Source organism: Saccopteryx bilineata, chromosome 3, assembly GCF_036850765.1.
Source record: "Saccopteryx bilineata isolate mSacBil1 chromosome 3, mSacBil1_pri_phased_curated, whole genome shotgun sequence".
Lineage (NCBI taxonomy): Eukaryota > Metazoa > Chordata > Mammalia > Chiroptera > Emballonuridae > Saccopteryx > Saccopteryx bilineata.
In genome coordinates this window covers 315153563-315179647 of record NC_089492.1, presented here as the reverse complement: position 1 = coordinate 315179647, position 26085 = coordinate 315153563, and the positions used below count along the sequence as shown (strand labels likewise).

The 26085-nt window shown below is 48.7% G+C and overlaps 1 protein-coding gene across 2 annotated transcripts in view; it reads right to left on the bottom strand.

Annotated features, from left to right (window-relative positions):
• XRCC1 (X-ray repair cross complementing 1) overlaps positions 1-26019 on the bottom strand; it is a 33284-nt gene extending 7265 nt beyond the window's left edge. The window contains exons 1-8 of one of the 2 annotated variants that reach the window (XM_066271889.1): positions 25869-26019; positions 24832-24924; positions 11896-12006; positions 2028-2186; positions 1080-1154; positions 875-980; positions 248-357; positions 63-174 (exon numbers count right to left, since the gene is read on the bottom strand). In XM_066271889.1, coding sequence (XP_066127986.1) covers positions 63-174; positions 248-357; positions 875-980; positions 1080-1154; positions 2028-2186; positions 11896-12006; positions 24832-24924; positions 25869-25919 — 817 coding nt within the window. In that variant the 5' untranslated portion in view covers positions 25920-26019. The remainder of the gene's footprint in view (positions 1-62; positions 175-247; positions 358-874; positions 981-1079; positions 1155-2027; positions 2187-11895; positions 12007-24831; positions 24925-25868) is intronic. The other variant, XM_066271890.1, reaches the window with a different exon arrangement.
• Positions 26020-26085: the final 66 nt, after the last annotated feature.

Sequence of the window (26085 nt, the reverse complement as noted above, 5' to 3'; positions counted from 1 at the left end):
CGCCCACCCTCCTCTGTGCCCCAGGGAGGCAGGAGCACAGGCCCTAGGGAAACAAAGCTCACATTTGGGTTTCTTGCGGGCAGGTGGTGAAGGTTGGGCCGAGGGTTTGCTGAGAGTCTTCCTTTCTTCTTGATTCAAATCCAACTTTCTCTTTCCTTTGGGGGACTCCTGAGGCTGAGGTGGTAAGAAGAATTGAGGCCTCCAGCTTCTCTCCTCCTTCTCCACCCACCAGATCTGATGATCTCACCTTGGAGGTGCTGCCTACTGCCCTGGAGGCCGGAGAGGCTGAGGAGGAGGCACTGGAGGCCTGCAGTGTGGCAGCTGCATAGCTGGGCCCTGCGGGGTCGCTGGCTGTGGCTACAGGGGGATAGGAGGATTCAGGATGAGAAGGCTGCGTCCTCAGATCCTTCAGCTCCTATCCATAGGGGTGTTCCCAAAACCCACCAGTGATCCAGGAGTCCGGGCCCCGACGCCTCCTCCCTCAGACCCGGGAGTCCGGGCCCCGGCGCCTCCTCCCTCAGACCCGGGAGTCCGGGCCCCGGCGCCTCCTCCCTCAGACCCGGGAGTCCGGGCCCCGGCGCCTCCTCCCTCAGACCCGGGAGTCCGGGCCCCGGCGCCTCCTCCCTCAGACCCGGGAGTCCGGGCCCCGGCGCCTCCTCCCTCAGACCCGGGAGTCCGGGCCCCGGCGCCTCCTCCCTCAGACCCGGGAGTCCGGGCCCCGGCGCCTCCTCCCTCAGACCCGGGAGGGAGCCCAGGGCCCCAGCCTCCCCCCTCAGACATGGGAGTCCAGGCCCCTAGCCCCTCCTCCCACAGACCCAGGAGAGTCCAGGTCCAGACCCTGTACTCACTCAAGACTCAGGTTTTCCACACTTACCTGGAGATGTCTTATTGATCCGGCTGAAGAAGAGGGCCCCTGGTCTCAGGGAGCTGGCACCCTCATCCTCCTCCTTCACGCGGAACTGGCCAAGCTTGGTCACCTTCTAAGGTCCCGCAAGGTCAGTGCAATGAGTGTGGGCAGTTGGCAGGTGGGGGTGCAGAGGCAGGGAGAAGGTTCTGGAGGTGGGGTGGGTAAAGCTTACCTGTGGTGAGGCCTCTGCCTCCTCTTTGCTTGGGGGGCTGTGGAACCGTACAAAGCTCAGGCCGTAGGGTGAGTCCTGGGAAAGGAGGGGCGGGAGTCAGCGAGTCTGGTCAATGACCAAGTCCTGGCCCCACACCCCTTTTAACCTAAGGAAACCCCTCTCTGCCTCTTTACCTCATCTAGGGAGATGCCTGCATGAGAAGGTCGACAACAGCAACATCCAGCTGTTACAGAGCCCTAATGGTTGGCCAGTACATGCTTTAGCCTCATACGCAATGAGCAAAGCTGCTGGGCGTCTACGTCTGCGCGCACACACCCGAAGGACTGCCCGTGGAAGGGGAGGCGTGCTGCATGCCACTTTCGGAACACAGAGTGCTCCAGGTCTTTCCCCTCAGCCAGCTGGAGGCAGAGCTACGATAGGGAAGGAGCCCCAGTCCCTGGATAACCAGTCGAACAGCCCCCAGGGCAGTTCCATGGGTAAGGACACCTCTACTGTGCGGTGCCCTACCACTTGGGTCTCATTACCACAGCTTAGCATCATAACTCACAGCAACCCTAGAAGGGTCAGGAAACTGAGTCTGGAAAGGTTAAGTCAGTTGCCCACGCTCACACAGCTAAGAACTGGTGTAGCCAGCCTTAAACCCAACATCTGACTGCAAACTCCTTGGCGCGCTCTCCTAGATCACCTCTCTCACGAGTCAGCTGGCCCCTCCTCTGATTTCCCTCTGAGGCCCTGCAGTTCACCTGTGCTACACAGCCTCCAGGAAACAAAGCCTCACACGAGGGTGGAACTCAAACCCACTGCAGGGAGAGCAAGGACCCAGCCTCCTCACAGTCCCCTGGGGACCAGCTGCCTAGTGCTCCCAGCCTTCTGTGGCTCAGTACTGGCTCCTCAACTTTCTCCGCACCTGGGCCCAGGGCCCCGCAGCCCTGTGCCCACCCTCCGTACCTTGTGGTAGGGCTGGCTGCAAACGATTCTGACCCGGTCCCAGCGCTTCTCGGCCGCTCCCCGGACCAACTTGTCCGGTCCAAAAATGCGAACTCGGTTGGGGTTGGAGCCACTGCGGCTCTCGGAAGGGGACATGAAAGATGAGGTGACCAGAAGGACCTGGGAGAGGGCACACAAATGAGAACCAGGGTTTAAATGACACATCCCAGGGGCTGGGAAGGAGCAGGGGGCCAGAGAAGAAGATAGGGAATCACCAGATCCAGCTTGTGCCTCCACATGCCCTAAGGTCTCTAGACTCTTCTTGTTTCTGGGCCTCCGGCGAGTCCTTCCCTGACAGGCCCCAGAGGAATCCTTCTATGCCCAGATCTGAACAAGCCTTCTCTAAATTCTTGCACAGAGCCTTCCATATCTGGCCATATGGCAGGCTGCACAGCTGAAGGAACAAACCCTCCCAGCAGAGAAGATTCACAGTGACTGCCACTGTTTTCAAACACCTTTTGGAAACGCACGGTGGGTCAGCGGAAAGGCTAGGGGAATTATCAGAGGCCAGAAATGAGAGAGTGGAATCCAAACTGGTGGGAGGCTGCACCATTTATTAAGTGATTCTCGCAGCTCAAACCTATCCTGTTCCGCTTGGACATTCTGCTTCTCCAGCTGCTCCGAATCGGGCTCTGCCAACAGGGGGAGCTACAGAGGCAGCATGGCTTGGGCTTCCCCCTATGGTGGGATCTGCTCCTTGTTAAGATCTTATGAGTATCTCCAGGTACACCTCTGCTTCTGCAGCGGCTCCTTGCCGAGGCAGCAGATGAATCCAGTTTGCAGCACTCGCAGAACCTGCCTCCTCCAGGCCCTCTCAGGGACACTGGTACCAGGTGATGTGCACCTTCTCCTCAGGGTCTGAGTTTCAGCTCTATGAAACCCCACCTCCAACTTCTAAATATCTATGTTTCTATCTTTCTAACCTTTTCCTATTGTTCCCCCAACACTAGGGGTGGCAACTGCTCCCTGCACTTGCTTCTTCATCATACTTTTTTTTAAAATTCAGTGAGAGGAGGGAAGGCAGAGCCCTGCCTGGGATCCACCCTGCAAGCCCACTAGGGGGCGATGCTCTGCCCATCGGGGGCGTTGCTCTGTTGCTCAGCAAACAAGCTCTTCCTAGTGCCTTAGGGGAAGGCCATGGAACCATCCTCAGTTCCTAGGGCCAACTCGCTCCAATCAAGCCATGGCTGCAGGAGGGGAAGAGAGAGAGAGAGAGAGAGAGAGAAAGAGAGAAGCAAGAGGGGGAGGAGTGGAGAAGCAGATAGGCGCTCCTCCTGTGTGCCCTGACCAGAATTGAACCTGGGACATCCATATGCCAGGTGGATGCTCTACCACTGAGCCAACTGGCCAGGGCCTTCATCATACTTTTAAAAAAAAATTTTACCCTAGCTGGATAGTTTGGTTGGTTAGAGGGTTGCCCTGGAGCACAGAGATTATTGGTTCCATCCCTGGTCAGGGCACATATAGGAACAGATCAATGTTTCTGTCTGTCTCTCTTTCCTAAAATCAATAAATAAAAGTAAAAAAAAAAATTAATGAAATTTATTGGGGTGACATTGGTTAATAAAATAATGTAAGTTCCAGGTGTACAATTCTACCACACATCATCTGTATGTTCTATTATTCACCACCCCAAATCAAGTTTCTTTCCGTCATCCTTCCATCAGTTTTTTCATCATACTTTAGTCTTCTTGTCTCATCAGTTACCAATTCTCTCTGATACAATAACTGGTGGCCTGATCAGTGGTGGCACAGTGGATAAAGTGTTGACCTGGAATGCTGAGGTCGCTGGTTCGAAACGCTGGGCTTGCCGGGTCAAGGCACAAATGGGAGTTGATGCTTCCTGCTCCTCCCCCTTTCTTTCTCTCTCCTCACTAAAATTAAAACAAAAACCAAAGAACAAAAAACTGGTATGACCTGACCAGGACGTGGCACAGTGGATAGAACTTTGGCCTGGGATGCTGAGGACCCAGGTTTGAAACCCCGAAGCTTGAGTTTGGGGTCATCTAGCTTGAGCATGGGATCATAGACATGACCCCAAGGTTGCTGGCTTGAGCAAGGGTCACTGACTTGGCTGGTGCACTCCGGTAAAGGCACATATGAACAACTAAGGTGCCTGATCAGGAGGTGGCGCAGTGGATAGAGCATCAGACTGGGATGCGGAGGACCCAGGTTTGAGACCCTGAGGTCGCCAGCTTGAGCGCAGGCTCATCTGGTTTGAGCAAGGCTCACCAGCTTGAGCCCTGGTTTGCTGGCTTGAGCAAGGGGTCACTCAGTCTGCTGTAGACCCCGGTCAAGGCACATATGAGAAAGCAATCAATGAACAACTAAGGTGTCGCAATGAAAAATTGATGCTTCTCCTCTCTCTCCCTCCGTGTGTCTGTCCCTCTCTCTGTCTCTGTCACACACAAAAAAACCAACACACACACACACACATTGAACATTTAAGTGGTCCCATGTAAACAGTGTCACCTGACACCAGGGCACATCCTCTTTGGAAGAATATACTTCAAACCCAGTCCTTCAAGATTTCTCACAGATGCATTCCCAAAGAACAGAGATCGCTAATTAAAACACACACACACACACACACACACACACACACACACACACCCCTGATCAGGTGGTGGTGCAGTGGCTAGAGCACTGGACTGGGACGCTGAGGACCCAGGTTCAAAACCTGAGGTCACCGGCTTAAGCGCAGGCTCATCCAGCTTGAGCGTGGACTCACCAGCTTGAGCACGGGGGTTGCTGGCTTGAGTGTGGGATCATAGACATGACCACATAGTCACTGGCTTGAGCCCAAAGGTCGCTGGCTTGAAGCCCAAGGTCACTGGCTTGAGTAAGGGGTCACTTGCTCTGCTGTAACCCACCCCCTCTCAGGGCACGTATGACAAAGCAATCAATGAACAACTAAGGTGCTGCAACAAAGAACTGATGCTTCTCATCTCTCTCCCTTCCTGTATGTCTCTATCTGTTCCTCTGTCTGACTCTCATTCTCTCTGTCTCTGTCACAAAAATTGCATAAATAAATTTGCCCCGGCCAGTAGCTCAGAGGTAGAACGTCGGCCCAGTGTGTAGAGGTCCTGGGTTCGAATCCCAGTCAGTGCACACAGAAGCGACCATCTGCTTCTCCATGCCTCTCTCCAGCCCTCCTCCCCTCTCTTCCCCTCCCACAGCCTGGGAGCTGAGGATGGCTCCATGGCTCTCCTCAGGTGCTAAAACAGCTCAGTTGTTGAGCAATGGAGTAGTGGCCCCAGATGAGCAGAACATCAGCCCCAGATGGGGGTTGCTGGGTGGATCCTAATTGGGGTGCATGCAGGAGTCTGTCTCTCTGCCTACCTGCCTCTCACTAGATTAAAAAACAACAACAAAAAAACAAACCCCACAACTCTTCAAAATTAAATACACCTCATTTTACCTTTTTACATCTTATACAATCTTGAGAGTAAGAATGTTTGTTAAAGGTAAATATCATTTGGCCTGACTGGCAGTGGCACAGTGGATAGAGCTTTGGACTGGGATGCAGAGGACCCAAGTTCAAGACCCCGAGATCGCCAGCTTGAGCGCGGGCTCTTCGGGTTTGAGCAAGGCTTACCAGCTTGAGCTCAAGGTCACTGGCTGGAGCAAGGGGTCATTCAGTCTGCTGTAGCCCCCTGGTCAAGGCACATATGAGAAATCAATCAATGGACAACTAAGGAACCACAATGAAGAACTGATGTTTGTCATCTCTCTCCCTTCCTGTCTGTCCCTCTCTCTGTCTCTCTCTGTCTCTGCCACAAAAAAAAAAATTAAATAAATAAATAAATAAAAGAAACTCTGAGGTTGCTAGCCTGAGCACAGGCTCACTGACTGGAATGTGGAATTGTCAACATGATCCCATGATCGCTGGCTTGAGCCCAGAGGTTGCTGGCTCGAACAAGGTGCCATTGGCTCAGTTGGAGTCCCCAGTCATGGCACGTATGAGAAGCAATCAATGAACAACTAAAGTGAAGCAGTTATGAGTCGATGCTTCTCATCTCTCTCACTTCCTGTCTCTCTCTCCCTTTCCCTCTCTTGCTAAAAAAAAGGAAAACATTATGTTAAAATGTATCTTATAGAACAGAAAAGGCACTTAATAAAATTCAACATGCATTCATAAAAAAAGCTCTAAACAAAGTAGGTTTAGAAAAAAATTTTCTCAACCTAACAAAGAACATCTATAAACAAATCTACAGCTGACATCATATTTAATGGTGAAAGACTTAACTCTTTCCCCCTAAGACCAGAAACAGGACCAAGATGTTCACTCTCAGCACTTCTATTCAACATTGTATTAAAGATAGTAGTCAAGCCTGACTGGTGGTAGCACAGTGGATAGAGCATCGGCAGGCAATGCTGACAGAGGCGGATTAAGGTTGATTGAGGCCCCAGGCTCAGAAGAAAATATTGGGCCCCTTAAAAAAAAGAGACAGCCTGACAAGTCGGTGGCGCAGTGGATAGAGCGTCAGACTGGGATGCGGAAAGACCCACGTTCGAGACCCCAAGGTCACCAGCTTGAGCGCGGGCTCATCTGGCTTGAGCAAAAAAAAAGCTCACCAGCTTGGACCCAAGGTCGCTAGCTCGAGCAAGGGGTTACTCGGTCTGCTGAAGGCCGCGGTCAAGGCACATATGAGAAAGCAATCAATGAACAACTAAGGAGTCCCAACGAAAAACGGATGATTGATGCTTCTCATCTCTCTCCATTCCTATCTGCCTGTCCCTATCTATCCCTCTCTCTAACTCTCTCTCTGTCCCTGTAAAAAAAAAAAGGAAAAAAAGAGAAAAAATAAAAATACATGTTAATCATATTTTTAAATAAATAAAAAATATTACATACTATTAATGTTAAAATTGCACATATAAAACCAAACTTGGTGTCATTAGAAAAAAAGTGTAAAGTTGGGGTTTTGCAGGGGCCCTTCAGAAGTTGGGGCACAGGGCACGCCCGGTGTGCCTGCCGTTAAATCTGCCTCTGGATGCTGAGGTCCTAGGTTGGAAATCCTGAGGTCCCTGGCTTGAGCATGGGCTCATCCAGCTTGAGTGCAGGGCTGTTGATTTGAGCATGGGATCATCAACATGATTCCATGGTCACTGGCTTGAGCAAGGGGTCACTGGCTGGGCTGGAGCCCCCAGTCAAGGCACATGTGAGAAGCAATCAATGAACAACTAAGGTGCTGCAACTACAAGCTGAAGCTCCTCATCTCTCTTCCTTCCTCTGTGTGTGTGTGTGTGTGTGTGTGTCTCTCTCTCAAAACTAACTAACTAAATAAATATCCTTGTCAATGTGATGAGAAAAAGGAAAAAAGACATAAAGATTAAAACAGAAGAAAACTATTTTTATTCACAGTATGATTGTCTATGTAGAAAATCTCAAGGGAGCCACACAAACCCCAAGGGATTCCATATAAGAATTAATAGTGCCTGACCAGGCGGTGGTGCAGTAGATAGGGCATCAGGCTGGGACATAGAAGACCTAGGTTTGAGACACCAAGGTCACCTGCTCGAGTGTAGGCTCATCCAGCTTGAGCGTGGGGTTGCTGGCTTGAGCGTAGGATCACAGACATGACTCCATGGTCACTGGCTTAAGCAAGGGGCCATTTGTTCTGCTGTAGACTCTCCCCACCCCTAGTCAAGGCACATATGAGAAAGCAATCAATGAACAACTAAGGTGCCGCAACAAAGAATTGATGCTTCTCATCTCTCTCCCTTCCTGTCTGTCTGTCTCTATCTGTCACTCTCTCTGTCTCTGTCAAAAAAGAAAAAGAAAAAGGAATTAATAGTAAATTTAGCAATGGTCACAAGATACAACATGGTCAATATACAAAAATCAACGTCTTTTTATTATGCTATCAACTGGATTTTTTTTTTTTTTTTTTTGTATTTTTCTGAAGCTGGAAACAGGGAGAAACAGTAAGACAGACTCCTGCATGCGCCCGACCGGGATCCACCCGGAACGCCCACCAGGGGCGACGCTCTGCCCACCAGGGGGCGATGCTCTGCCCCTCCGGGGCATCGCTCTGCCGCGACCAGAGCCACTCTAGCGCCTGGGGCAGAGGCCAAGGAGCCATCCTCAGCGCCCAGGCCATCTTTGTTCCAATGGAGCCTTGGCTGCGGGAGGGGAAGAGAGAGACAGAGAGGAAGGGGGGGTGGAGAAGCAAATGGGCGCTTCTCCTGTGTGCCCTGGCCAGGAATCGAACCCAGGTCCCCCGCACACCAGGCCGACGCTCTACCTGAGCCAACCGGCCAGGGCGGATTTTTTTTTTTTTTTAAGTGAGAGGAGATAGAACCTCACATGTGCCCCAACTGGGATTCACCCAGCAACCCCTATCTTGGGCTAATGCTTGAATCAACTGGGCTATCGTCAGTGCCTGAGGCTAATGCTCGGACCAATTGAGCCACTGGTTGCAAGAGGGAAAGGGAAAGAGAAGGGGGACAGGGAGAGGCAAAGAAGCAGATGGTTGCTTCTCATATGTGCCCTGACCAAAGATCAAACCCAGGACGTCCACACACCGGGCTGATGCTCTATCCACTGAGCAAACTGGCCAAAGCTGAAAGTTTTGTTTTTTTGTTTGTTTTTTTACAGGAACAGAGAGAGAGTCAGATAGAGGGATAGACTGGGACAGACAGACAGGAACGGAGAGAGATGAGAAGCATCAATCATCAGTTTTTCGTTGCAACACCATAGTTGTTCACTGATTGCTTTCTCACATGTGCCATGACCGCGGGCTTTCAGCAGACTGAGTAACCCCCCCCCCAGTGAGCTTTTTTTTGCTCAAGCCAGATGAGCCCATGCTCAAGCTGGCAACCCCGGGGTCTCGAACCTGGGTCCTTCCGCATCCCAGTCAGACGCTCTATCCACTGCACCACCGCCTGGTCCAAAGCTGAAATTTTTAAAAATATCATTAAAATAGCATCAATTGTTTAGGCAAATGATGCTAAAAGTAGTGAGTACAATTTGAAAAATAACAAGATATTTACATAGTTTCAAAGTATACATATTTCTTCACATGATAGTTATTAATTACAAAGGACAAAATAGCAATTATGCAGTAGAGAAACCTGGACTATACAACCTTAACCAAATGATCAGTCAACATCATCAGCAATGAAGCAAGTGGCATGTGCTTCACAGTCTACTGCACGGAGAACACAACACTGCTGCTGTGCCGTCCTGGCCAAAGCGTACAACTGACTTCAAAATTGAGAAAACATCAGACGTTTTGTACAATAAGTGAAGTTTTACAAAATCCCTTGACCTCTCTCTAATCTTCAAAAATGTCAACTGCATTCAATACAAAGATAGTTGCAGGAACTGTTCCCAATGACAGGAAACAAAGGAGATGTGGCAAGTCAATGCAATGCATGATTATGAATTTTATTTTTGTTATTATTATTTGACTGAAAAATTTAAAAATATTGGCCCTGGCTGGCTGGCTCAGTGGTAGAGCATCAGCCTGGCGTGCGGAAGTCCCGGGTTCGATTCCTGGCCAGGGCACACAGGAGAGGCGCCCATCTGCTTCTCCGCCCCTCCCCCTCTCCTTCCTCTCTGTCTCTCTCTTCCCCTCCCTCAGCCAAGGCTCCACTGGAGCAAAGATGGCCCGGGCGCTGAGGATGGCTCTGTGGCCTCTGCCTCAGGCGCTAAACTGGCTCTGGTCGTAACACAGCGATGCCCCAGATGGGCAGAGCATCGCCCCCTGGTGGGCGTGCCGGGTGGATCCCGGTCGGGCGCATGCGGGAGTCTGTCTGCCTCCCTGTTTCCAGCTTCAGAAAAATCCAAAAAAATAAAAAATAAATAAAAATAAAAATATCATTAAAATAGCATCAAGACAGCAGCCTGGGGCTCAAGCCAGTGACCTTCGGGCTCAAGCCAATGACCATGGGTCTTGTCTATGATCCCACACTCAAGAGCCAGCGACCCTGCGCTCAAGCCGGATGAGCCTGTGCTCAAGCCCACACCTTCGGGGTTTCAAACCTGGGTCCTCTGCATTCCAGTCCAATGCTCTATCCACTGCACCACTGCCTGGTCAGGCTCTTTTATTATTTTTAAATTAAAAAAATATTTTGTGGTTGCTTGACTCAGTGATAGAGCATCAGCCCAGCATGTGGAGGTCCTGGGTTCAATTCCTGGCCAGGGCACACAGGAAAAGCACCCATCTGCTTCTCCACCCTCCCTCTTCTCCTTTCTCTCTCTCTCTCTCTCTCTCTCTCTCTCTCTTCCCTTCCCACAGCCAAGGCTCCACGGGAGCAAAGTTGGCCCAGGCACTGAGGATGGCTCCATGGCCTCCACCTCAGGCGCTAGAATGGCTCCAGTTGCAAAGGAGCAATGCCCCAGATGGACAGAGCATTGTCCCTTAGTGGGCTTGCCTGGTGGATCCCGATTGGGTGCATGTGGGAGTCTGCCTTTCTGCCTTCCCACTTCTCACTTCATAAAAATACAAAAAAACCAAAATTCTGTGGCCTGACCAGCGGTGGCGAAGTGAATAAAGCACCAACTTGGAATGCTGAGGTTGCACAACTACACCACTGCAGGCCAGGCTAAATCAAATTTTTTTTCAATTACAGTTTACATTCAATATTATTTTGTATTAGTTTCAGGTGTACAGCATAGTGGTTGGACAATCATACTTTACAAGTTGCTCTCCCTGATATTTCAAGGTATACAACAGACAGAATATGCAGTTATTATAACATTATTAACTATTATTTCCTATGCTGTACTTTGAATTTTCTTTTTATTTATTATTTTTAGAGAGAGGGAAAGGGAAGGAAGGACAGAGGGAGAGAGAGAGGCAATCTGTTCCTGTATGTGCCATGACCAGGGATTAAATTGGCAGTCTTTCTATATCGGGACAACGCTCTAACCAACCCAGATATCCAGTCAGGGCTGGAATTATCTTTTGCTATGAAGACTATTATTGGGACAATGAAGAAAATCCAAATAAGGTCTGAGATCAGATGATATAATACTATTATCAATGATAATTTCCTAATCTTGATAACTGTACTGAGTTAATGTCTGTGTTTCTAGGAAATACCCACTGGAGTGGGGAAGCCCAAGGTCACTGGCTTGAGAAGGGGTCACTTGCTCTGCTGAAGCCCCAGTCAAGGCACTTATGAGAAAGCAATCAGTGAACAACTAAAGTCCTGCATCGAAGAATGGATGCTTCTTATCTCTCTCCCTATCTGTTCCTCTCTCTCTGTGTCACTGTCAAAAATAAAAAAGATTTGAGCATTTTATTGTATGTACAATATACCTCAATTAAAACCAATTTCTCACTGCAAGAAAAAAAAACACGTATCTTGTAGAAAACTGGTTTGTTCACTTAAAATTGTAAACTCTCTTTGTCACAGATCTGTTTTTACCCAAAAACATTTTGTTGATTAACTACCTGGCCAACTATGTATGATCTCATCAATCCAACTCCAATTAATTCAACCAGTTAAAAAAAAAAAAAGGATTGTACCAACTTTTTTAAATGTTCGTAACAGAACAAAAGGCATTCTTTCTTGTAAACATCTGTTGCAAATAAAGTGACTAACGGAGGCATCCCACACAATGCAAAACCTCAATTTGCAGGTACATCTGTGGGGCCCCTGGGGCTAGACAAAGCAGTTTTGCTCTCAAGCAGTGACTGAATCTTAGAGCAAACATGTGCCTCTCGTTGTCATGCCACCACAATGCAAACTGGGTCTCTTCTCTGCTGGGCACAATTTGTTACTTCTCCTCTGTACACTGGGCTCCGCCAGGGGGCAGTGGTCAGCATGACTCATGCCCACCCCGGCCTGGCACCCCAGAGGCCCTGCTTACCTCGTAGTCCTGCTCCCCAGTCCCTCCGGCTGAGCTGCCCACCAGCACCTCCACAAAGGCTGAGCCATCATTCCCGATGTCCACACTGTGTATCTGCTCCTCCTTCTCCAGCTGCAGTAAAGGGAAAGCCTGCTGTCAGTGCCTGCTCCGCCCCTGGGCTCGCTCTGGGGCCTCAGCAGTGGGATGACCCACATCTGAGCTACCAAATCTCCTTGCAATGTCAACTCTATGGGAAGCAGGTCACCAGTGCAAAGTGTTGCCACCCTGTTCCATGCATGCAGCAGTAAGAGCTCAAAAAATATTCACTGAGCCCGACCAGGCGGTGGTGAAGTGGATAGAGCATCGGACTGGGATGCTGAGGACCCAGGTTCGAGACTCCAAGGTTGTCAGCTTGAGCACGGGCTCATCCGGTTTGAGCAAAGCTCACCAGCCTGAGCCCAAGGTCACTGGCTCAAGCAAGGGGTTACTCGGTCTGCTGTAGCCCCTACTTCCCCCACCAAGGCACATATGAGGAAGCAGTCAATGAACAACTAAGGTGCTGCAACAAAGAATTGATGCTTCTCATCTCTCTCCCTTCCTGTCTTTCCTTTCCTGTCCCCCCCCCCTCTCTCCCTCCGTCACAAAAAAAAAAAAAAAAATTTCACTGAATGCATAATCCTGAGCTTCCTGGCTCCTCCAGACTCAACCAGTTAGCTAATACCCTGCAGCCATGGGGGTATTAGCACCTCCCAGTTATCCACCCCCATAACAATGGACTCTGGGGGAGTCCCCTGAGGGTAGGGCCCCATCTGGTTTCCTCACCACTGCTTCCTGGGTTTGAATCCCAGCTCTGCCAAATATTAGATATATGGCCTCAGTTTCCTCATCTGTAAAATGGAGATGATAACCATATCTATGTGTGTAAATACTATGGCCACAGGGCCTGGTATGTAATAGGCATTCTACCACTATCAGTCAGGGGTCATTATTAGTCAATGCTCAATAATTATTTGTCAAAAAGAAAGAGCTACCTGTAGGAAGGCTTCCCCCAAAGGACCTGCCATCCCCCTCTGACAGTGAGGGTGCAGAAAGCCATGTGGGGGTGGAAGATGGTTGGGAACAGCTGAGGCAAGTCTCCTGCTCTCTAGTTGGGGCTCCTGTATTTGGATCCTAGAATGACAAGATATTCCAACCCTGAAAGGTACCCAGCCCATCACCCTACACTGCACCCCGTGGCCAGGATCATCTGATGCTCCAATGGGTCCTGTGACCTCCCAGTCAGGAGGCCGCCCAACATTACCTGGATTCAAGTCCAGCCCTGCCGTTCCTAAGGGTGCAACCCTGGGTGATGTATCTCTGAGAGGCAGCTAAATCCATGTGAAAGAGGCCCTCATAATAACCCTCCTTCTGAAGGGAGCTGAGACGACACAGATAATAACAACCATAACAGCTGCAGAGGCCATCTAAGTGCCCACGATATGCCAGACACGTAATGCATGCATCTTCTCTCCTCACAACGTCTTTGCGAAGCAGGGCTATTATTATCCCAATTTTATACATGAGCAAATGGAGGCAGGAAGTGGTTATGTAACTTCCCTGCGGTCACGCAGCTGGTGAGCAGCAGAACTGGGACTGGAGCCCAGGCAGGCGCGAGCTCCTTCGCTGTGGAGTGGGTGTGCTGGAGAGAGGCTGTGATGAGGGTGATGGGGGTAGAGTCTCACCGAGGCTGAGCCGCACGGGCTCCTGGCAACACTGCTGCCTCCAATGCCACTCCCAGCTCAGAGCTCTGCATCGGTGAGCCGTGCTGCCAGGCACACAGGTCCCAGCCTGACTTCTTGGGCTCCTGCCACACTTGATGACTCTCTTCCAGCCATGCCAGCCTTCCTTTTGTCCAGAGAACAGGCCAGCTCCCTCTTACCTCAGGGCCTTTGCACCAATCATCCCCCTGCCTTGACTACTTCCTCAAACTTTCCTGTAGCTGGCTTGTCCGTGGCTCATCCCATTCTTCGCGTCTCTGCTCAAATGTCACCTCTTCAGACCAACCGAATTAGCCTCCTTCACCTCCTGCCAGGTGCTTCTCTATTCCCTGACCCTGCTTCACTATCACCGCTTGATATCACATAGTTATATTTTTCATTTGCATTTGTTCAGCATCTATTTCCCAACCAGACTCTTAAGCTCCATGAAGGCAGGGACAATGTGGATCATTCTATTGTGTCCCCAAAGCGAAGAACAGCATACGATCCTTCCCACTTCTGCTCCCTTACTGCTGGGTGATCCTGGAGCAAGTGGTTTCCTGTCACCCCCTGGACTCAGTTTCCTAACTTATAAAATGGGGACAGTAATAACTTTTACCTCACATAGTTGTTGTGAAGATTCAAACAGTGAATACACACAAAGCCCCTTGAACAGTGTCTGCCATGGAGCAAGCAGCTGCTCCTATTACCATAAGAGGAGACTTCAATACATTCCTGATGGATGAATGAACAGATGGATAGGAAGCCCCCAACGACCACTTTTTAAAGAAACAAATGCCATGAATTATAATTCCTTTTTTTAAAATGTTTATTTTATTGATTTGAAAGAGGAAGAGAGAGAGACAGGAACATTGATCTGTTTCTGTATGTGCCCTGACGAAGTATCAAACTGGCAATCTCTGTGCTTTGGCACCATGCTCTAACCAAGCTATTCAGCCAGCGCGGTGAGTTGTAATTCTGAATCTACTCTCCCTGACTAGTAATTTTGGTGAGTCCCTTGCCACAGTGTCCTCATTTGTCACAGAAGAATCATCATGGCTAATATTCTTGGACTCTCATATTCCAGGTGCTTGGCATATCAGTTTCCTGCTGCTGCTATAACAATTACCATAAACGTCCTAGCTAAAAACAACACATCTCAAAGATTTGGGTCTATTTGGTCTTACTGAGCTAAAAAAAAAAAAAAAAATCAAGGTTTCAGCAGGGCTGCCTCCCTTCAGGAGATTCCAGGACAGAAGCTATGTCCTTGCCTTGCTCCTAGAGGCCACCTGCATTCCTTAGCTCATGGCCCCTCTCTCCAGCTTCAAAGACAGCCAAGGACATCATTCCAACCTCTGCTTCCACCATCACATCTCCTTCTGACTCTGCTTCTACTACCTCCCTTTTTCCCTTTTAAGGACACTTGTGATTATATTGCCCTCTTCTCTCCCAAATAACACAAGTTAATCTCACCTTCTCAAGATCCTTAACTTCACCCTGGCCGATTGGCTCAGTGGTAGAGCATTCACCCAGTGTGTGGAAGTCCTGGGTTCGATTCCCAGTCAGGGCACAAAGAAGCAACCATCTGCTTCTCTATCCCTCCCCCCCAACTCCTGTAGCCATGGTTCATTAGAGCAAGTTGGCCCCTGGCACTGAAGATGGCACCATAGCCTCACCTCAGGCGCAATAATAGCTCGGCTGCCGAGCAACAGACTATCACCCCCTAGTGGGCTTGCCTGGTGGATCCCGGTCAGGGTGCACACAGGAGTCTGTCTCTGCCTCCCCTACCTCTCACTTAAAAAAATAAAATAAATAAAAGATCCTTAACTTCATTACATTCACAAAGTCCCTTTACCATGTGAACTGACATATTCACAGGTTCTGGGGATTAGGGTGTGGACACCTTTTAGGGGGCCATTACTCTGCCAGCCACAGTTGGCGAAGCTCTTGCTGGGCCTGGCATCACTGAATCTTCAAAACCACTTTAGGAAGATAGGTCTGCTACTATATCAGTTTTATGGAAGGAGAAACTGGGGCTCAGGTTAAATAAAAAGCTCACACCTGCCTGACCAGGCGGTGGCGCAGTGGATAGGGTGTCGGACTGGGAGAGGAAGACCCAGGTTCGAGACCCCAAGGTCACCAGCTGAGCGCGGGCTCATCTGGTTTGAGCAAAAAGCCCACCAGCTTGAACCCAAGGTCAATGGCTCCAGCAAGGGGTTACTCGGTCTGCTGGAGGCCCACGGTCAAGGCACATATGAGAAAGCAATCAATGAACAACTAAGGTGTTGCAATGCGCAACGAAAAACTAATGATTGATGCTTCTCATCTCTCTCCGTTCCTGTCTGTCTGTCCCTGCCTATCCCTCTCTCTGACTCACTCTCTGTCTCTGTAAAAAAACAAAAAAACACACACAAATAAGTAAAATAAATAAACAGCTCACATGTCACACAGAACTGTTTTCAGAGAAATTTGGACCCAATTTTCTGACTATAAACCAACACTCCTTTTCAACTCCCCTATTTCAGTACTTCAGGTAAAAACACAACATCAGCCCCAGCCCAATAGCTGGACTGGTTGGAACACCGTCCAGAAGTGCGAAGGTTGCTGGTTCAGTCCCTGACCAGGGCACATACAAGAATAGTTTGATGTTCCTTTCTCTCTCTCTCTTCCTCTCTCTCTCTCTCCCCCTTCCTCTCTCTAAAATCAATAAACATTAAAAAACAAAAAACACATCATTGCCTCTTCTACAATATGAAGCACCAGGCCCTACATCTAATAGGATGTATATATTTGTATTTTAAATGAATGATTCTTAAAACTAACTGCTTCTACTTTACACGCACATAGACTCCTTTGTATTTCCTCTTCCTTTTTTTATTCTTACAGAGAGAGACAGGAAGAAAGAGATGAGGAGCATCAACTTGTAGTTGCATCCCTTTAGTTGTTCATTGATTGTTCCTCACATAGGCCTAGACAGGGGCAGGGGTCACTCAAGCTGAGCCAGTGACCCCTTGCTCAAGCCAGCAACCTCGGGATCATGTTGATGATCCCACGCTCAGAGCAGCAACCCTACGCTCAAGCTGGTGAGCCTGCTCTCAAGCCGGTGACCTTGAGGTTTCGAACCTGGAATCTCAGTGTCTCAGGCTGACGCTTTACCCACTGTGCCACCACCAGTCAGGCACTCTTTTTTTTAATTACACACTTAGATGCTTAAAACAACGCACATTTTTTATCTTGGTTTCTAGGTCAGAAATCCAACACAACATGGCTGGATCCTTTGCTCAGGGTTTCATGGAGCTGAAATCAGAGTGCTGGCTGGGTCTGTGGTTCTTATCTGGGGCTCAGGGTCCTCTTCCAAGAGGACTGGCTGCTGGCAGAATTCATTTCCTTGTGGTTGAAGGACTGAGGTTCTTGTTCCCTGCTCAAGACAGGGTACTGCTTTCAGTCCCTAGAGGCCACCCACATTCCTTGCCACATGGCCCCAAGGCTGCTCAGAGCAGCCTTCTTCCAGCTCTCCAACTTCTCCTCCATTATTTCCACTTTTTGGTAAATAAAAAATTTTTGATAAAAATGTTTATAGGCAGAAACCCAAATGTCCACTGACTTATGAATGGAAATACATTATATGGTCTATCTATTTATTTTTTAAACTTTATTTATTCATGAGAGAGAGAGAGAGAGAAAGAAGGGGAGAGGAACAGGAAGCATCAAGTCCCCTAGATCAGGCAAGCCCAGGGTTTCGAACCAGCGACCTCAGCGTTTCAGGTTGACATTTTATCCACTGTGCCATCACAAGTCAGGATATATGGTCTATGCAAACAATAGAATATTACTCAGCTATAAAAACAAATGAAGTACTGACACATACTATAACATGCAGGAACCTCGAAAACATTATGCTGAGTGAGAGGAGCCAGACACAAAAGGCCACATATTGTATGATCCTATTTATATGAAATGTCCAGAATGGGCAAATCCATAGAGACAAAAAGTACATCAGAGGCAGCATGGGAAGGGGAAACAGAGTGAGTGACTGCTAATGGTTTTGAGGCTTCTTTTTAGAGTAATAAAAATATCATGCATTAGTGGTGATGACCAAAGTATGTTGTCAATATACTAAAAACCACTGAATTATACACTTTAAATGGTTAACCCTGGGCTTGACCAGTCAAGGAACATATGAGAAGCAATTATGAGTTGATGCTTTCCGTTCTTCCCCCACCCTTTCTGTCTCTCCCTCCTCTCTCTAAAATGAATAAATAAAATCTTTAAAAGTTAGCCCTGGCCGGTTTGCTCAGTGGTAGAGCGTCGGCCTGGCATGCAGGAGTCCCGGGTTCGATTCCCAGCCAGGGCACACAGGAGAAGCGCCCATTTGCTTCTCCACCCCTCCCCCTCTCCTTCCTCTCTGTCTCTCTCTTCCCCTCCCGCAGCCAAAGCTCCATTGGGGCGGAGTTGGCCCGGGCGCTGAGTATGGCTCTATGGCCTCTGCCTCAGGCGCTAGAATGGCTCTGGTTGCAACAGAGCAATGTCCCCAGATGGGCAGAATGTCGCCCCCTGGTGGGCATGCCGGGTGGATCCCAGTCAGGTGCATGCAGGAGTCTGTCTGACTGCCTCCCCATTTCCAACTTCAGAAAAATACAAATAAAAATACACACACAAAAAAAATCTTTAACAGTTAATAAAATTTTTTAAAAAGAATCAACCAATGACGGCATGAATAAGTGGAACAAGAAATCGGTGTTTCTGTCTTTCTCCCTCCCTCTCTCCTCTCTCTCTAAAAATCAGTAAGTAAAAATTTGAAATGGTGAATTTTATGTCATGTGAATTTTGTCTCAGAAAAGGAGCATTTTAGTACGCATGAGCTCTCTGGAGAAGGGCTCAGACACAAGACAACTGTCATCTGTGGCCAGGTTTGTGTGCTCCTTCCCCAGGAAGACACCATTCATGACAGGGAAACGAATGGCACCAAGTTCCTGAGAGACATCTTGTTAAAAAATTGTTCCATGTCCATGAAAAGCAATGTTATGTACTATGTAAAAGAATAAGGCAGATCTTAAGTCATGAGAATGGATCTCCAAGATATATTGTTATTTGAAAAAATACTATATAATTTTATTTTTTTTAATTTTTATTTATTCATTTTAGAGAGGAGAGAGAGAGGGAGAGACAGAGAGAGACAGAGAGAGAGAGAGGAAAGAGAGAGACAGGGGGGAGGAGCTGGAAGCATCAACTCCCATATGTGCCTTGACCAGGCAAGCCCAGGGTTTCAAACCAGCGACCTCAGCATTTCCAGGTCGACGCTTTATCCACTGTGCCACCACAGGTCAGGCCAATACTATATAGTTTTAAAAAGGGGTGGATATAAGCCCTGGCCGGTTGGCTCAGCGGTAGAGCGTCGGCCTGGCGTGCGGGGGACCCGGGTTCGATTCCCGGCCAGGGCACATAGGAGAAGCGCCCATTTGCTTCTCCACCCCCCCCCTCTGTCTCTCTCTTCCCCTCCCTCAGCCAAGGCTCCATTGGAGCAAAGATGGCCCGGGCGCTGGGGATGGCTCCTTGGTCTCTGCCCCAGGCGCTAGAGTGGCTCTGGTCGCGGCAGAGCATCGCCCCTGGTGGGAGTGCCGGGTGGATCCCAGTCGGGCGCATGCAGGAGTCTGTCTGACTGTCTCTCCCCGTTTCCAGCTTCAGAAAAATAAAAAAAAATAAAAAGGGGGGGTGCATATATATGCTTACATGTGTACAGGGTGACCCAGGAGGACAACTAGAGAAACTGCTAACAGTGGTTGCCTCAGGAGGAAGGAACAGAGTAGCAGGACTGACGAGAGGGCAGGAGGGGACAGAAGCAGGTAGGGAAGGGGACTTTTCAGTTTATGCTTTTTCATGCCTTTTGAATTTTGCACCATATGCATATAATACCCATTCAAAAAGTAAAGTTAACAAAACCACAATGGTTTCTTTTTTTTTTTTTACAGAGACAGAGAGAGAGAGAGGGACAAACAGGAAGGAAGGGAGAGAGATGAGAAGCATCAATTCTTTGTTGTAGCACCTTAGTTGTTCATTGATTGCTTTCTCATCTCATATGTACCTTGATAGGGGGGGCGCTCCAGCAGAGCGAGTGACCCCTTGCTTAAGCCAGCCACCTTGGGCTTCAAGCCAGTGACCTTTGGGCTCAAGCCCGCAACCATGGTGTCGTATCTATGATTCCACGCTCAAGCCAGCAACCCACGCTCAGAATGTTGAGCCTACGCTCAATCCAGATGAGTCTGTGCTCAAACCAGTGACCTCAGGGTTTCGAACCTGGATTCTCCATGTCCCAGACCGATGGTCTATACATTGCGCCACTGCCCGGTCAGGCCACAGTGGTTATTTCTAATAACGGAGTACTATACAGAAATGAGAATGAACCATCCATAGCTATACCTAACAACACAGATGAAACTTAAAACACACTATGAAATGAAAACACATAGTATATACACTAGACACAAAAGTGTACATTGCGTGATTCCATTTACATAAAATCCAAAACCAAGCAAAACAAATTGATGCTGTTAAAAATCAGGACCATGGGCCCTGGCCAAATAGGTTGGTTGGTTAGAGAGTCGCCCTAAATAACACAGAGGTTGCTGGTTTGATCCCCAGTAAGGGCACATACAGGAGCAAATCAATGTTCCTGTCTCTCTTTCTCTCTCTGAAAATCAATAAATTAAGGCCCTGGCCGGTTGGCTCAGCGGTAGAGCGTCGGCCTGGCGTGCGGGGGACCCGGGTTCAATTCCCGGCCAGGGCACATAGGAGAAGCGCCCATTTGCTTCTCCACCCCCCCCTCCTTCCTCTCTGTCTCTCTCTTCCCCTCCCGCAGCCAAGGCTCCATTGGAGCAAAGATGACCCGGGCGCTGGGGATGGCTCCTTAGCCTCTGCCCCAAGCGCTAGAGTGGCTCTGGTCGCGGCACAGCATCGCCCCCTGGTGGGCAGAGCTTCGCCCCTGGTGGGCGTGCCGGGTGGATCCCCGTCGGGCGCATGCGGGAGTCTGTCTGACTGTCTCTCCCCGTTTCCAGCTTCAGAAAGAAAAAAAGAAAAAAAAAATCAATAAATTAAAATTTTAGAAAAGAGTTCTTTAAAAAAATATCAGGATCATGGTTACCCTTGTGGGGTAGTGACAAGAAAGAGCACAAAGGATGACTGACCAGGCGGTGGCGCAGTGGATAAAGCTGCGAACTGGGATGCAGAGGACCCAGGTTCAAGACCCGAGGTCGCCCGCCAGCTTGAGCACGGGCTCATCTGGTTTGAGCAAAGCTCACCAGCTTGAACCCAGGGTCGCTGGCTGGAGCAAGGGGTCACTCGGTCTGCTGAAGGCCCATGGTCAAGGCACATATGAGAAAGCAATCAATGAACAACTAAGGAGGCGCAATGAAGAATTGATGTTTCTCATCTCTCTCCCTTCTTGTCTGTCTGTCCCTATCTGTCCCTCTCTCTGTCTCTGCCACAAAAAAAAAAAATAGAGCACAAAGGAGCCTGGGTGTGGGTGTGGGGGTGTGCCCTGTTACAAGATCTGAGTGTGGTGCACACAGCCTATAGTCTGTAAAAATTCACTGAACTGTGTGCTTTGCTGTACACGTTACACATCAAAAGAAGATTTTTAAAAAACACAACAATTTAAAACCAAGTGATTAGAAAACCACTGAATACAAAAAGAAACGTGTGCTACCTTGCTGCTCAACAAGTCTCCTAAAGAACACAGTTCCAGCGGGGCCTGCAGTTACACCTGGACTGCGTCCCAGCTGTCCCCTCCGGTCCAGGAGAAGTTAGCAAAGAGATGGAAACTCCCTCACGGGAGCAGAGGATGGGGTGGCAAACCCATGTGGAACACACAGATACTGCATAATATTCTTGGGAGAAAAATATACAGGGCAGTAGAAAAAGACAAAGATTAGTCCTTGTGTCTTGATGTCCAGAAATTTCAGCCTCATCACTTACTTGAAAAGAACCAAAATTAGCATTTGGTGAATACAGACTCACCGTGCATCTTGGGAACCACCAAAAGCAATCAGATTTTCCAAAGGACCTCTGGCATGAGATAAGTTAACCACTGCACTCAATGCTGCTTGCCCTTTCTCTTGCCCCCTGCAGTTTACTCCCAATCAAGAAACCAGGATGCTGTGAGAACCTAAGTCAGATTCTGTTTCTTCTCTGCTCAGAGCCCCGCAGTGGCTCCCATCTCACTCAGAGTAGAAGCCTAAGTCCTTACAGTAGCTTTCAGGCCTTAAGTGTCACGGGGCCTCCACCCTGGCCTGGCCGTATTACCTCACCTCCAACTTCTCTGCCCAGGCCGCCCTACTGTTCCTCAGAGAGGCCAGGCATCAGTCCGCCTAAGAGTCTGTGCTTCCTCCCCAGAAATCTGCACAGCTCACTACACAGCTCACTCTGCTCAAAAGTCACTTCAGGGAGGCCTTATCCCGACTCCCTATTTAAATAAAAACCTCTTGACATTGCCTCTTCTCTCACTCCTCGTAACTGTTTGATTTTCTTCCACAGAACCTGTCAGCTGACTTATGTTTGATTTTTGACTTTCCCCACTAACATGAAAGCTCCACAGGACTCAGACATTTCTCTTACGCTGTCCACTGCTATATGGCCCCAGTATCTAAAACAGCTTGGCCTGTAGATGGTGCTTCATAAATCATTATTGAATGAATGAATGCACAAAGGAATCCATCCACTCCTGAGTCAACAGGTCCTATCCCTGTGCTAACAACCTCCATACCTTTGTCTGCAGCTCCATGCCCAGTCCCTAAGTCCCCTAGATGCCGTCCCTTGGAAATCCCAAAGTCATATCAAACCTGGACATTTCATCTTCTCAAGCTGTCCTTTTTTCTGGATTTCCCATTTCAGTGACAGCAGCACTATCTCCCTCAGCCTCCCAGGTCAGAGAACCCCGTGCCTCATCTGGCCCCTCTGACTCCCTTACCCCATGTTCTGTCTCTTCTGCTTTCAGTCTCTCTGCTCCCACTGCATCTGTGAGGTACAGAATGGGATGTGATTCTCCTCGGGTCACAAGAGATTCTCCTGGGATCACTGAAAGCCCAGCAGAATGATCACTCAGTAATAAACACATGAATCGCTGTCTGACCAGGCGGTGGCGCAGTGGATAGAGTGTAGGGCTAGGACACAGAGGGCCCAGGTTCGAAACCCCGAGGTTGCCAAATTGAGCGTGGGGTCACTGGCTTGAGCATGGGATCATAGACATGACCCCATGGTTGCTGGCTTAAGCCCAAAGGTCACTGGCTTGAGCCCAACGCTGCTGGCTTGAGCAAGGGGTCACCTGCTCAGCTGTAGGGCTTCCTCCCATCAAGGCACATATTAGAAAGCAACTGATGAACAACTGAGGCGCCACATTGATGAGATGAGAATTGATGCTTCTCATCTCTCCTTTCCTGCCTGTCTGTCCCTCTCTATCTCTCTGTCTCTGTCACAAAAAAACAACAACACAATGAATCCCTCTTTACAGAAACACCTACATGTTGACAGAGCACTTCTGTAGACATTACATCACTGAATTATCATAATAACCCTGGGCTTCAATCTCATTATTCCCAACAGACAGATGAGAAAACAGGTTCAAAAATATGAACAATTTGCCTGAGATCACAGAGTGCGTAAGAGGGAGAGGTGAGGGGCTGGGGGCTTGCATCCAGGTCCCAAGACTAAACTGTCAGCAACTTGTATCTCCCTCAGTTTAAAACATTTGATCTAGATAAGCTGTCTAACTTTTCTGGGCCTTAGTTTCCTCATCTGTAAAACTGAGGTAACAATAGACTCTAGGTCAGAGGGTATTTATGAGGATTCAATGAGTTCATCCATATGAGGGGTTTCAAACGGTGACTGGCAGTTACAACACTGAATAAATGTTAGCTGTCATTATTATTACTATGTTAGGGACTTATGAAATGTTTACCCATCTAAAATCATTCAAAAAATCTTTTTTTTAATTGAATTTATTGTGGTGACATCGGTTAATAAGATTACATAGGTTTCAGCCCTGGCCATGTAGCTCAGTTGGTTCAAGCATGTCCTAATACACCAAGGTTGTGGGTTCAATCCCTGGTGGGGGCACATACAAGAATCAACCAATGAATGCAAAATCAGTAATTTAAAAATTAAATAAAATAATATCAGTTTTAGTGGTACAATTCTATAATACATCATCTGCATGTTGTATTATGTGTTCCCCACCCCAAATCAAGTCTCCTTCCATCACCATTTATCCTGTTTACCCTCTTCTACCTCCCCTACCCTCATTTCTCTCTGGCGATCACCATACTGTTGTCTATGAGGGTTTTTATTTTGTTTTTGTTTTTCTTAATCTCTTCACCTTTTTCATCCAGCCCAACCCTTCCCCTTTGACAGCTGTCAGTCTTTTCTCTGTTCATTCAGAAAAATCTTGCCTGACTGGTGGTGGCGCAGTGGATAAAGCCATGATCTGGAACGCTGAGGTCGCTGGTTGCCTGGTCAAGGCACATATGGGAGTTGATGCTTCCTGCTTCTCCCCTCTCTCTCTCTCTCTCTCAAAATGAATAAATAAAAAATCTAAACTACCATTTCTGCAATACTGGCCATTTTTTAGATTTCATTTATTCATTTTAGAAGAAAAGAGGAGAGGAGAGGGGGGGGGAGGGAGGGAGAAAGAGAGAAAGGGGAGGAGCAGGAAGCATCAATTCCCATTTGTGCTTTGACCAGGCAAGCCCAGGGCTTCGAACCAGCAACCTCAGCGTTCCAGGTCAACGTTTTATCCACTGTGCCACCATCAGTCAGACCTGAAATGGTAGTTTAGACTAGCTACTTCACTACTCCCGTCCTTCTGCTTCAGTTTCCCAATCTTTAAAATGGGGTTGATTGACTAAAATGATCTCCTGAGACACCTTCCAGCCCTGAGCAGCCTGATTTTAGAAGAGAGGACACATAACAATAATTCATTCTCTTCCAGTTGAGAAAACTGAGGCCCAGAAAATAGAAGCCACACGCTAATTCCTGTGGTCACCCCTGGCCTGGTCCTTGGATCACTTTTCTCCTCTGCTAAGGGGCACAGCAATCAGGCTACCCATTTTCCAGGTAAGGAAGCTGAAGCCCAGAGGAAAAATGCCTCAACCCACTGCCAGTTGACTCAAGAGCAGTGTGGACTCTGGATCTCCAGGCTCCTCGTAAGGAGATAGGGGAAGGGCATGATCACCTGGAGCACTACAGAGATGGTCTTCTCGCCTGCTTTGGCTGCCCGCCATTTTCGGTAAGTGTCAGCCTTGAGAAGGTTTTCTGCACAATGGGTCTGAAGATAAGAACAAGAAAGGGAAAGTTAGAGTACCAAGAGCTAGGTCCCCAGCTCTCAGATTATTCCTTTGAGTCCTCCCAAACTCTCTGCGACTCTCAGATTTAAGTGTCTCCGTCATCACCCATCACCGCACACTCTGCCCCGAGTCCCCTACAGCAGTGGTCAGTGGTCTCCAACCTCTTTTGGGCCACGGACCGGTTTAATGTCAGAAAATATTTTCACGGACCGGCCTTTAGGGTGGGTTGGATAAATGTATCACATGAACGAGACAAGCGTCAAGAGTGAGTCTTAGGCCTGACCTGTGGTGGCGCAGTGGATAAAGCGTCAACCTGGAACGCTGAGGTTGCTGGTTCAAAACCCTGGGCTTGCCTGGTCAAGGCACATATGGGAGTTGATGCTTCCTGCTCCTCCCCCCCTTCTCTCTCTCTCTCTCTCTCTCTCTCTCCTCTCCATAATGATTAAATAAAATCTTAAAAAAAAAAAAAAAAAAAAAAAGAGTGAGTCTTAGACGGATGTACCAGAGAGAATCTGGTCATTTTTTTAAAATAAAACATCGTTCAGACTTAAATATAAATAAAACGGAAATAATGTAAGTTATTTATTCTTTCTCTGCAGACTGGTACCAAAGGCCCACGGACTGGTATTGGTCCGCGGCCCGGGGGTTGGGGACCACTGCCCTACAACACTCCCCTGGAAGTTCATCTACGAGCTCTCCAAGGAAGTTTCCTATTCTCCTTTTTCTCCGGACCTCCCATACACGCCCCGAAGTCCCCCGTTCCACATCACTCTCAGAATTCCCCTATAACCTCTTGGAAATACCGTCATGACCCTCCTTAAATTTCCATGAAGTTCCCATTTACACTCCAGAAGTTCTCGTGGACCCCCTCCCCCACTCAGAAATTCCTTTGCTTCTTCCAACCTCTCCCACGCCAGTCCCTCACCGAGTCCTGGCTACTGCAGGACACCACATGGCGGAGACGGATCTCCGGCATGTCAATGTCGTGAGTTTCCCTGGATCCCGAAGACTGACGGGGGTCCGAGTTTGGGGGGCAGGAGGCGGGTGCTCCCTGTGCGCGCTTAAGTGCGCAAGCGCGCGAGGCTTGGGCCTTTCAAACCGCGGCGCGCCGGAGCTCGCGTCGTTCCTGCGCAAGCCCAGTC